Source organism: Clarias gariepinus, chromosome 21 (assembly GCF_024256425.1).
Source record: "Clarias gariepinus isolate MV-2021 ecotype Netherlands chromosome 21, CGAR_prim_01v2, whole genome shotgun sequence".
Taxonomy (NCBI): Eukaryota; Metazoa; Chordata; class Actinopteri; order Siluriformes; family Clariidae; genus Clarias; species Clarias gariepinus.
Genome location: NC_071120.1, coordinates 20550740 through 20564174, shown reverse-complemented (window position 1 = coordinate 20564174; position 13435 = coordinate 20550740). Strand labels below are relative to the sequence as shown.

General features: G+C 39.5%; 1 protein-coding gene across 1 annotated transcript; it reads right to left on the bottom strand.

The window, feature by feature from the left end:
* Nucleotides 1–3105: 3105 nt before the first annotated feature.
* On the bottom strand, nt 3106–8416 carry tmem175 (transmembrane protein 175). Its single transcript, XM_053481702.1, has 10 exons — nt 8179–8416; nt 8046–8084; nt 6590–6687; nt 6400–6451; nt 6258–6293; nt 6062–6145; nt 5779–5943; nt 5009–5090; nt 4760–4895; nt 3106–4433 (listed from the first exon to the last, which is right to left on the bottom strand). The coding sequence occupies exons 1-10, from the start codon at nt 8377–8379 to the stop codon at nt 3764–3766; spliced, it is 1563 nt and encodes a 520-aa protein (XP_053337677.1). The 5' UTR covers nt 8380–8416; the 3' UTR covers nt 3106–3763.
* Nucleotides 8417–13435: the final 5019 nt, after the last annotated feature.

Genomic DNA, 13435 nt, shown 5'->3' with positions numbered 1-13435 from the left:
GGGGTGTCAGAAAGCTTCGAAAGCAGGTGATATTACCAGAGTTACAGCACGGTTTACATTGTTGCTCAAGATATTATACTGTTCAAGGATACACTGTTTAACAACAATCAGGCTCCTCTTACTGTTGTCATATGTTCCTATTTTATGATTTTGAAATGTTATATGTACATTGAACCAAAAAGTTGGGCTTATGTTGTACTTTTGTTTTAATAATTATTTATGGGTTTGATTTATAGTTTATTTTTTAACATGAATCTAAAGGTTTTAAATAGGGAATATTTAACATGGATATGTGAACAAAGGAAATGTGTTGGGGCAGTTTCTAAAATTATTATTATTATTATTATTATTATTATTATTAAATAATAATAAAAGCTTACATTTTCCCCAGCTTATATCTTGTTTCTGATTTCATTGACTCACTCACTTAGCATGCATCCAACAAAAATCAGAGAACAAATAATGTAACAACACAAAAGCACATGTGAGTATATGGATCTTTACAGTTGAACACATTCTCCCTTAACATTCCCCACAAGTAGGCATCAGGTGGTGTAAGATTGGGGGAATGGGACCGGTATGGGAAGGAAATGTTCTGCCACCTTTTCTAACCCATTTCCAACAACAACTGCACAACACAAAGTGTTTTTGCTTTCCCAACAATTTAAATTCTCAGATGAGTAGTTGCATTACCTGGAATGATGCAATCGAATATCCTTTAGCTTTTAGAAGGATGACACAATATCAGGTGTGCCTTTGCCACAGCACTTCCTCTCAGAAGGAGATGAAATAGCCATTGCTTTTGTCCTCCTAATAAGGCCACTATATCTATTTATCTATATGATCCATTTCAACCATGCTATGTTCTCCCAACTTTCCTGCTTCCTCCACTTCCCGTAGCTGCCCGTTAATTCAAAACACTAATGCATGCCTAAAAATATCAAAAAGACCCAGCACCCACCTACCCTAAAGCTCTTATCACACCCCACACTGCACCACTTTCCCTTCAATCACTTTCAGCACTGCTCAACTGGGTATCTAGAATGTTTTCTGTTCTGGCTCCTACATTTATAGAATTTCCCATTGAAATAAGTACTCTATCTATCCTAGGCGGTAGATTAACTTCTTGTAGATGCCCATACAGCCGAGTCACTGGCAATCTTTAAGTGATGACTAAAGACCCCTGTTTCTTATGTATTTGGGTTAAATCTTACTCCCCAAACACCAAAAAGTTTTTAAATAAAATAATTTCTAACAATGTTTGATTGATGGTACTCTAAGTAAGTACCCTAGTGAACCAGTGTAAGGATATATTTAAGAATGAAAACATCTAGGCAGTTTTGTAAGTCGCTCTGAATTAAAGTGTCTGCCAAATGCCTAAAAGTAACACATACAAATATAAATAACCGGAACTAAACATATGACCATTTACAAATAATAGGATGTTTGACGAGTTTTAATAAAGGCATTTTTATTAATTATACTTATTTCATGTTACAATAGTTATGGGTTGAACCGTACAAATGCGTGCAGACAACACAGCTGAGTTGAAATGTTTGCCTCTCTGTGATATCTGGGTGAAAAACATTCAAATCTATGAACAAACATTACAATTTCAAGAAATGGAGAAAATGAAATGTGGGTGTATCTATCAGTGCAACAATTCAAAATAGGATAAATGACATATAGCTTAAAGAGATTTGGTCTATTCTCTCTTACAGTGTGCAAATTCAACTACTGTATGTAGTAGCAACTCAGCAGCAGTTTCAGTAACTGTACCACCCCCCTGTACACTTACAACAAAAACACACACACACACACATTCATTTTCAAATTTATATTAATAAAAAAAGCTATCCATTATTCAAGTGCCCAGCCAAAAAAAATAGTCACCACCTGGATTAAACTAAGCAAATATTTAATTTATTATGGCTCTTTCATTGATTCATTGCTGCAGTGATTAATTTGGGTCAGTTGTCAACAGGTTATTCGACCCTAACCGATGCATTGAACATCTATCCATCCATCCATCCACCTTCAACCGCTTATCTCAAGTCCGGTCGCGGGGGTAGCAGTTCCATTAGGGAACCCCACACTTTCCTTTCCCCAGCCACCTCAGCCAACTCTGACTGGGGAATCCTGAGGCGTTCCCAAGCCAGTGTGGAGATATAATCTCTCCATCTAGTCCTTGGTATTCCCTGTGGTCTCTTTCTAGCTGGGCGTGCCAACAACACCTCCCTCTGTTTGTATTCGCAATCTTGTCTTTGTATTGTTTTTGCGATCTTGTCCTTTCGGTCATGACCCAACGCTCATGAGCATAGGTGAGGGTTGGGACAAAGATCGACTGGTAGATTGAGAGCTTTGTCTTTTGGCTCAACTCTCTTCGTCACAACAGTATGGTAAACGACTGCAATACCGCCCCCGCTTCTCCGATTCTCCAGCCAACCTCACGTTCCTTCCCTCTGCAGTGAATAGGTTCTCATTTCTTAAACAACCATGTCAAAAGACATAATCTGTGGTTGTAGCATATATGTTACTATTGTTCTGCATCAAGAAAAGAAAACAACTAAGGAAATTGTTCAAACTACTAAAACTGTTAACTGTTCAAACTAATTGGGGTTTAGAAAAGTAAAATGCATTATTAAAACTTGAAAGAAAGAAATGTGATTAGAAAAACATCCTGATTTAGCCTGATGGGAGATCACTTAAATTCTTAGTGAAATCAAATCAATAAAAGAAAAACAATAAACCTCACAACTATGTTTCATAGTGAAAGTAAGAGCATTTCCACACAAAAAACATGTAAAGAGAACTGGGACTAAACAGCTCTATAGGTTAAAAAAAAAAAAACACTTGCCAAAAGTACTAAAAAGGCTTAGATTTGGTAGGAAACAAAGATTGGACTGTGGAGCATTGGAAAAAGGTTATTTGATCTGGTAAGTCCAGATTTAATTTGTTTCAGAGTGATGGACATATCGGGGTAAGAAGAGAGGTGGATGAAGTGATGCAACCATCATGTCTGGTGCCTACCGTACAAGCCTGTGGGGGCAGTGTTATTATCTGGGGTTGTATCTGTTGGTTTTTCGAACTATCTTTTTTTGTCTCCCTGATGATGCCAGGATTCAACAAGCTCAAATTGTGAAAGAGTGGTTCAGGGAGAATGAGACATATATTACACATGGATTGGCCACCAGAGTCCAAACCTTAAGTCCACTGAGAATTTTTGGGAAGTGTGACTTTCTTTTTTTTTCTTCGGTTGGGCAGTGTATTACAGCATAGTAAGGTCTGCACATGAAAAATTTAAAAGTGCTTATAAGTGGAAATCATTTAAATGTTTAGATCAGATTAATATTTTGCAGGAGGGAGGTTTATTATTTTAGGTATTATGTTTACCTTGTGTTTTAAGTAAGCTAGAGTTTAATTTAATACAACACTTCTAGACTTCACCTCTCATTCACCTGCTATTTTATGAGACTTTACCTGATCCAGCTTGTATTTAAAAAAAAAAGAAAAAGTATAGCATTAAATCTAGGATGGATTTAGCAGTGACATTCATTCTCATAACAAAACTTCATAACAGTACTATTAATTAACTGCTAGTCGATGCTGATTGTTTTAGAGTTGCAAATGTTGTCAAAATTCCTCCAAACATACTTTGCAGCAGGCAATTAAAGTATCAGGTTGCAAAAGTTTATGGAGGAATTCTTTGTAAAAATGGCCCCATACACTTGGCTGGATTTTAACGCGGGTTAACCAAGTCCTGCTAGGTGATGATGTCCGTGAAAGGTACACGAACATCCTCCTCTTCCACCAATGCATTCCTTTCATTAGGTGTCTTTGGACAAAACAGCCACCTCAGGATGGCCAGCATCACTCGCACCATTAACCTCAGCAGCAGGAACGCGAACGGAACTGCGATCTGCATCAGGTGAAAGATGGGCGAGCTGAAGCGGCTAAGGATACATGTGCAGAAAAAAGTCCCGAGCGCCACCAGGGGGTAGAGCAACAGCTTAGCGAGCATGAAAGCATGCTCTCGGCCTCCGTGCCACACGTACGGGTGGAGCGTCTCGCGCTCTATGAAGAGGGCTGTAACCCACATGGCCAGCTGAAAGATGCCGGCAAAGAAAATGATCACACAGCTGATCTGGATGGCTTCAAGTTCGTTTCGAGAGCCACGGGGAAATTCATGTGTTAGCTGGTAGGCTAGGGGCAGGCCGCCTATAAAAGCTAGCGAGAATGTGTTGAAGAGACCCATTAAACGCGTAGCACGGGTGACGTACAGGAAGAGGGAATGGTGCACGAACCACAGTAAGCCCACTGTGGCGAAGGAGCCGAAATAGGCCAGGTACTCTGGGCCATACTGGTGCAAGGCATTGAAGAGATTGCCGTCAAACTCCTTGTTCACGACAGATGGGTCCGGCACATTGTCCTCACTAAAGCAAGAGTGGACATTTATTACTGACAGCTCATTACATTTATAGATAAGACTTATGTTAAGTATTTAGCTACTGTATGTGTGGTAATAGTAGTAAATTATTTTTACTTCATGCATTTAGCATAGCGCATTCATGCAATCATCCAATTAGCAGTGCAATGCATAAAAGCATGCAAGAGCTTCAGTTCACATTTACATCAAACATCAGACTGGGAAATAAACCTGACTTGCAAACATTAGTTACGAATTTCCTGTATCTGCGTGAGTTTATGAATTGCACTACCACTACTTGATTGGTGATTAGACATAAATTTAGGTACAAACCATATATCCAAGATGAGAAGAGTAGCTACAATGGCATAAACGCCATCACTGAAAGCCTCTACTCGCTCTTTGCTTAGTGGTTCACTAGGATGGTACGTATAAAAAAGCATGGAGTCTGGCGTCTCCTCCATCTGACCTAAAAAAAAAAAACAGACCAAGCTTAAAGTTAGTTATGTAGGGACAAATGATTTCCATGTCATTGAAAAACTTTAATGCAATGAAACAGCTGCAGTTCTGTATGGTACTCACTACCAGTGACTTTAGTCCAAATCCATGCCACTGCCTGAGATATATAAGGAAGGAATATGACAAGAGCCAGCAGGACATATGACTGGGGGGGAGAAAAAAAGCAATATTTTTAGAAACAGATTCAAATCTCAGTTACATTACTGTTATTACCTTCCCGTTTCTAGATGTAGTACGTCCTCTATGAATCCTTTTTCAGAACACCTACAGTACTCTAAAAGATAGACACCTTCTAATTCAATAATCTGTGATTTATTTTCTACATTCTAAAACAATACTAGAGATTTACCATCTATGAAATAACACATATGGCATTATTTTACAGCATGAAGGTCAGCTGTTCTGGAATAGTTATTGCAAGAACAGTATTGTTAAGTCCATTTGCAAACCCATCAAGCTCTATGATGAAACTGTCTCTCATGAAGAGCTTCCCAGGAAACCAAGACCAAAACTTACCTCTGCTGTGGAGGAGAAGCTCATTTAGAGTTACCAGCTTCAGAAATTACCAATTAACAAACAGCACCTCGGATTAGAGTCGTTATAAAGAATTTACAGAGCATAAGTAGCAGATACATCTCAATATCAACTGTTTAAGGGAAAATATTAACATATATTTTATCATACTGTATGTTAAACAGTATTGTTTTACAATGTAAAAAGAATCAAAACTCAGGAAAGACCATGGAATTAGAAGGCGTGTCCAAACTTTTTAACTGGTAGTGTATGTATGTACTGTATATAAAAATTTTGTATAATGAAGAAATATTACTAACCACTTGAAAATAAATGAATGCAAAGATGCCAGCGAAGAAACATATTATAGGAACCCGCATTATAACTTCAAGTACATGCCGTCTGTAATAGGCCTGATTTTCTGACATCTGGATGTGTTCGTTTAGGAGGAAAGGATGGCTGAAGCCATACAAGACGATAACCGCCTGTGGATGAAATTTTAGCAAAGAAGACAGGATTAACCAGTGTACAGACTATTAATAATTTTTTTTATAATTTTGTATTAGCAGTGTAAACTGTCAAAATCAAATCTGGCTTCAGTACCTGAATGAGGCCGATTACGATGACGCAGGCACAAAACAGGAGAATGCCAAGGGTGTTATTTGGGAAAGTTGCCATCAAAGAAAACTACAGGAAATAGACAACACACCATCCCATCAATGACATTATTGCATTTGTAGGAACATTAGGATTCCTTTATAAAATGGCTGTTTTTTGTTTCCTTTATAGTAATACTCACTGTGTATGGGAGAAATGTAATCAGCATCATACAAGCCTGAAATAATACCAAAAGAGGAAAAGGTTTGACGTAAAAGCTTCCTCAAAGAAAGGAGAAACTGCAACATGCGTGACATTTGGCTACCATATTCAGAGGAACTCACCAAATTAAGAAGTGCAAGTGTGTCATCGATGCGTTCGATGACCTGAAACAATCTGAAAACAGATGAATTGAGGAAATGAAAGAGCAAGTACTCAACTATGCATGATATAAATATATACCCCAGCCTAGTTTCCGGGAACCCCAAATGTAGACTATACATGTACATGTACATATCATTTCTCTCTACTTACCTTATATGTGCTGCCCAGGCAACAGTTACTATCAAAAATGTCATCAGGTATACAGCAATCTTAGTGGCGAGGATCGCTTGGATGCTTTTTGTCAGTTCCTGTGTGTAATAGGAATATTTTATTACCATTAGAGCGTTTAGTCTCTCCCTTTGATCTGTCTGTGGTTTTCAAGTAAAAAAAAACAAAAAACACCAAGCATCTTCAACACAGATCTTTTAGCCTTTAGAACTCTTTAAGGCGCTGCCTTAAACTGAATTCTGGTGACCAAATATGGTGTGATCAAATCTGCTCGACTTTCAGACGATCATCTGCTCTAACTTCAATATTATCAAATCAGTATATTCCAGGTAATATGATCGATACATTTATGGTGTCTGGCAGACGTCCTTACCTATTGCGACTTGCATTTTTATCTCATTATACCTTTGAGCAGTTAAGAGTTAAGGGCCTTACTTAAGTGTCCAACAGTCGCAACTTGGGTGGTGCTGGGGTTTAAACTAAGGACCTTCGGATCAGTAGTCCTAGACTTAAACCAGTGAGCTACCTCTGCCCTTAACAATAATAAATGTAGCAATTATAAATTCTTAAAAATTCTTAAAAATATTGTAACAATTATAAATTCTTGCATGACAGCTTAGTGGTTAGCACAGGGTTGAGGGTTCGAAGGTCTATGGGTATTGAGTTTGCATGTTCACCCCGTGCTTAGTGGGTTTCCTCTGGCTACTGCGGTTTCCTCCAACAGTCATGCAAACACAGGCAGATTAGGTTAATTCGCGTTCCCAAATTGCCTGTAGTGTATGAATGAAAATGTGAGTGTGTGTGCTTGGAGATGGACTGACACCTCATCCAGGGTGTATCCCGTCTCATGCCCTAAGTCTTCTGGGATAGGCTCCAGGCCTCCCGCGACCTTGTATACAGGATAATGCAGTACAGATGACTAATAAGTGAGATGGAGATAATAAACTCTCTGAGTCAGTGATATAAAAGAAAGATAACAAAAACAGAATAAAATACGGGCAATCTGGGAACACAAAGGCTCAGTGGTAGGTGTTTCGCCAGCCATGCGGAAGGCCCAGGTTTGATTCCCTAAACCCCGGTCCCAAGCCCGGATAAAATGGGAGGGTTGGGTCAGGAAGTGCATCCAAGCTTGTATGTGCGAACCCCTTTCCGAGAGCAGCCGAAAGAACACAACAAACTTTACCCTAATCTGCATGTCTTTGGACTGTAGTAGGAAACCGGAGAACCCGGAGGAAACCCACCAAGCACTGGGAGAACATGCGAACTCCTTGCAGGAACTGAACCCGGACCCTGAAGGTGCAAGGCGACAATGCTAAACGTTAAGCCACCGTTCAGAGATTTCCCGCACATAAAAAATAATCAATGCTTCTACTGTACTGTTGGTGTTTGTATAAATATCAAATAAACTCTCTTGAACCTTAAATGAATGAGGTCTTACCTCATTGTCTTGAAATTGTATATGGGCAACAGGTAATATCTGCAAAAACAGACATTCATGCACAACTTAACATGATGCACAAACAATCCAGTAGAATTAGTATCTGTGTGTGTGTGTGTGTGTGTTACTGTACCATGACAGTGGCGATGATGGAGATGAGAGCGTCACTGTACGCCAGCAGGCGGTGTGAGGACTGCGTGCTGCTGTGTCTGTCCCTCTCTGCAGCTCTGACGCTCTCCATAAACGACTGAGACTCGTTTCTCGGCCTTCGCATTTTCTCCATCTCTTCGTCGTCATGGTGCTCGATGATCTCGCCGTCGTTGTTTTCTGCCATGACAGCAGCAGCTGCGTCTCAGACACGCGCACGCGCACACGCAGACGCACGGCGGTTTGTTTGCAAACAAGCACACCTGCGCATGCGCACTAAGACTGTGACCTAGCCTACGCCTCTCACTACGTGTATATACTGTAAAACACACATATAATTCATGTCTAAATAATCAGTTATACGTTTTAAACACTACGGAAGTGTAGACATTGAGAATTATTAGCATTTTTGATTTAACAACGAAAAAAGAATAGCGGAAATGACGTTTTTTTTTCCACATGACCGCTCCTCTGACTCTCGCTGAAGAGTCGAAATTATCACGTATTTTTAAGATTTTCTGACACCCCTGGAGCTTTGTATTTTTCGATGAATGCACCTCGTTAACACATTTTTTACAACTAATACCAGAATAATTGTGTTGTTTGATCCGTTTGCATGTAAGATGTTTAGGCGTTGTAACAGCGCCCCCTTGTGGCTGTAATAAGAAGCAACACAAATCTTTTAAAATGGTGTTTAAGACACAGATACGCCTTGAGTCGTTATTTAAAGATTGTCAAAGATTTTTAAGCTTAAAGGCAAACTGGCAAAACACATAATTTACAAAAATGCTTAAAAAATTATTTAGTGAACCTGGATTGAGACGTTCTCTCTACACTCACCTAAAGGATTATTAGGAACACCTGTTCAATTTCTCCTTAATGCAATTATCTAATCAACCAATCACATGGCAGTTGCTTTAATGCATTTAGGGGTGTGGTTCTGGTCAAGACAATCTCCTGAACTCCAAACTGAATGTCTGAATGGGAAAGAAAGGTGATTTAAGCAATTTTGAGAGTGGCATGGTTGTTAGTGCCAGACGGGCCGGTCTGAGTATTTCACAGTCTGCTCAGTTACTGGGATTTTCACGCACAACCATTTCTAGGGTTTACAAAGAATGGTTTGAAAAGGGAAAAACATCCAGTATGCGGCAGTCCTGTGGATGGAAATGCCTTGTTGACGCTAGAGGTCAGAGGAGAATGGGCCGACTGATTCAAGCTGATAGAAGAGCAACTTTAACTGAAATAACCACTCGTTACAACCGAGGTATGCAGCAAAGCATTTGTGAAGCCACAACACACACAGCCTTGAGCCGGATGGGCTACAACAGCAGAAGACCCCACCGGGTACCACTCATCTCCACTACAAATAGGAAAAGAGGCTACAATTTGCACGAGCTCACCAAAATTGGACAGTTGAAGACTGGAAAAATTTTGCCTGGTCTGATGAGTCTCGATTTCTGTCTTGACATTCAAATCGTAAAATCAGAATTTGGCGTAAACGGAATGGGAACATGGATCCATCATGCCTTTTTACCACTGTGCAGGCTGCTGGTGGTGGTGTAATGGTGTGGGGGATGTTTTCTTGGCACACTTAGTGCCAATTGGGCATAGTTTAAATGCCTCAAATTCAAATTTTATTTGTCACATACACAGTCATACACAGTACGAAATGTAGTGAAATGCTTACACGACCGCCAGTGACCTTAAAAAGAGAATTAAAACTTATAAGTAATAAATATCAATAGAAGAAATATGATAGAAAATGTAAATAAAAATTTTACTAGAAAAAATAGAACCTGAAAATAGAAATATACTGTACACATAGAACTATAATGGTGTGCAAGTATGCATAGAAAAAGTGACTTTGTGCAATGGTTATTAAACTGACTTTGTGCAATGGTCCAGAATGTAAACGTAAACATGTAGTGTAGATGTGATGTGCGTGGAGTTGTCCATAGTGTCCATGGATGTATAAAGATTGATTGATTGATTGTGAGAATATTGTGTTAGTTTTGCCTAGTGGTGTGGTTGAGAGACCTAATTTTCGCATATCCCAATTAGGAAACTGGGGTCAGAGCGCAGGGTCAGCCAGCTTGCAGCGCCCCTGGAGCAGATAGGGTTAAGGGCCTTGCTCAAGGGCTCAACAGTGGCAGCTTGCCGATGCTGGGGCTCGAACCCACGACCTTCCGATCAGTAACCCAGTAACCCGCAGCCTTAACCAACTGAGCCACCACTGCCCACCTGAGCATTGTTTCTGACCGTGTCCATCCCTTTATGACCACCATGTACCCATCCTCTGATGGTTACTTCCAGCAGGATAATGCACCATGTCACAAAGCTTAAATCATTTCAAATTGGTTTCTTGAACATGACAATGAGTTCACTGTACTAAAATGGCCCCCACAGTCACCAGATCTCAACCCAATAGAGCATCTTTGGGATGTGGTGGAACGAGAGCTTCGTGCCCTGAATGTGCATCCCACGAATCTCCATCAACTGCAAGATGCTATCTTATCAATATGGGCCAACATTTCTAAAGAATGCTTTCAGCACCTCGTTGAATCAATGCCACGTAGAATTAAGGCAGTTCTGAAGGCAAAAGGGGGTCAAACACCGTATTAGTATGGTGTTCCTAATAATCCTTTAGGTGAGTGTATTTCTTTCATAATTTGTTTACAAAATAAATGGCTGTGTGAGGGTTGAGCATGCCCAAAAGGGAGATTGTTGTGCGACACCAGTGATTATGCAGATTTTTTCCAGGTGACCACTAGAGGGCGCGCTGAACTCACAGACAAATTGATTGGCTTGCCATGTTGATCTGCAAGTTCAGCGCTAGAGGGCGCGCTTAACTCACAAACCAAGGTCAAATCAATTTGGACGCTTTTCAGTTTTCAGTAATTTCCCCTACAGATGGCTTAAATTCAAGCAAATCTGGTGCCTCTGTTAATTTTATAGGGTTTTATTTTATGGAGATTTATTTTGCTGGCATGGGGTGGATAGATCCAGTTACCCATATAAGGAGAAGAATTCCTGCAATTAATTCCTCTGATTGATCACCTACTGTATCCTGTAGACCTTGGTCCCAAGGCTCACTAAATGGTTTATTAAGAATAAAAATAATATAAATCATAAAAGAAAGTGTCTAGATCTCAACCTGAACACACCTTTGGATAGACATGTTAAACAGCACTTGGTGTCAAATTTCTTCCAGTATATCATCATGCTCTTCCCAGTGATGAATTAGACCCAGGCGTGTTTCAGTTTCTTCATACTTTACTATCACACAGATAGTAGAACAACTGATCCCAGATCAGTAGACCTACTTCTAAAGCGTAAGGTAACAAAAGTAGTGGCATATATATATATATATATATATATATATATATATATATATGCACTTAATGTTATACTGTCAATTAATACATGCACCTGTCATCATAAAAGCTTAAAACAGACTGTTTTCACAATCTAGCTATTCATGATGTCACTGTACTGCATTAAAACACAGAATAGTTGGACACTGCATGATTTTAATAAATCTATAAAGCATTGAATTTAAGCAACTAAAAGCTAGGTTGTTAAGTTAGTCTTTACAATAAATTATGCTGGTTGTGTGACTAGATCATGAAAAGTATCTTTTAGTATCCTAAAGTGTTGTTGTGAGAAACGGTGTGAATGTATACTATTATAAAATTTTCCGTGCCATCAGGGGGAAAAAAAACATTGATGTGATAACCTGGTCATTTAGTACATACAGGTCCTCAGCTGACTTTATTTTGTTACCACATAATGTTGCAAGTATTTTTGTATTTTGCATTATTCATGATGGGTATATTGTTTCACTCTTCTTAAGCCTAATTTATGGTTCCGCATCAAGTTGATGCCCTGCAGTCTTCGATTTGGTCCATGTTCACTCAACTTTCAACTCGATTAAAAAGCATAGAGGAAAACGGAAATGTAAAGCTACCAGGTGGAATAGTTATAGTTGTTGTGGTCTGCATTACTGCAATGTGTAGTTATTTTACTGGGGATGTGCACCTCAGGCTGTGCCATAGACTACAGCATAGTGTACGTGGCTGTTACATGCAGTAACTTTGGCATTGACTTAACGCAGAAGCATAAACCAGGCCTTAGCCAAATGTACCCACCACCCTGGATTAGGATTAATCTGGACTCATTAGACCATGTGACCTTTTCCATTGCTCCAAAATCTAATCTTTATGCTCCCTAGCAAATCCAAGCCTTTTTCAGAGTAGCATTAATAACAAGTAGTTTCCTTATGGCCACACAGCTGTTTAATCTCAATCCTGTGAGTTCTCATCACACTGTTTGTGTATGGAAATGCTCTTAGAGTGAATATTACACACAGCCGTGATTTCTACTCTTTTTTTTTTTTCACCAAGCGTTTAAATGATCATTCATAATTTTTCCCCAAAAACACTTCTTACACAAAGTTGCCCATTTAGTGCTGTTATCTCCAAACGTCTCTGACCCGCTAAGATGATAAGAACAATGATGAACAGATGGATCAAGACAGAAACCAGCACTGAAGCCAAACTATCCACTGGGTGTCTATCAACTGCCACAAAGGGGATTTTAAAAGAGTTAGGTCCAATGTTGGTGCAAATGGCATGGCTTGTGATGGAGAATACGTTAAGTAGCACTTCGAGGAATTGTCGCTCTAAAAACGTGCAATTTAAATAACATATGTAATTTAATAATAATAATAAAAAAAGTTGTGCCCACATTTGTACTGCAATCGGTTTAGCCCTGGTATTTTCACAGCATTCATCTGTAACTGAAATCAGAGCACACAGTAAACCACAGCACACTGATTGTAGTTATTGTAGTGTGATTTATTTTCCCTTTCACCACCATGCATGAGCAATAACTCTTCTCAAAGGTGTGAGAGCATGTCTGACCCCTAAAAGAGATATGAGATGTGTTTTATGGGCAATCCCAAATGTGAAGGATGGAATAATATCTTAATAACTATATGTCCTGTTATGCGGTGCGCATCAATTTTGTTCATCGCTCCTATTAACTGTTTATTAGCAAACACTACGGCATAACAAGCTTCAGCACCAACGGCATTCACGTGGAAGCTGAGCTCGGCTGAAGCACAGTGTCCTCGTCTGGCACCCCGGAGCTGTCTGGGTGTTATTTATTCATTGCTGACGATGCACTTTCCTTCAATCCTGAGCTTAATATCGATGAGTGAGTTTGCGGTAGCCGTGTGCAGA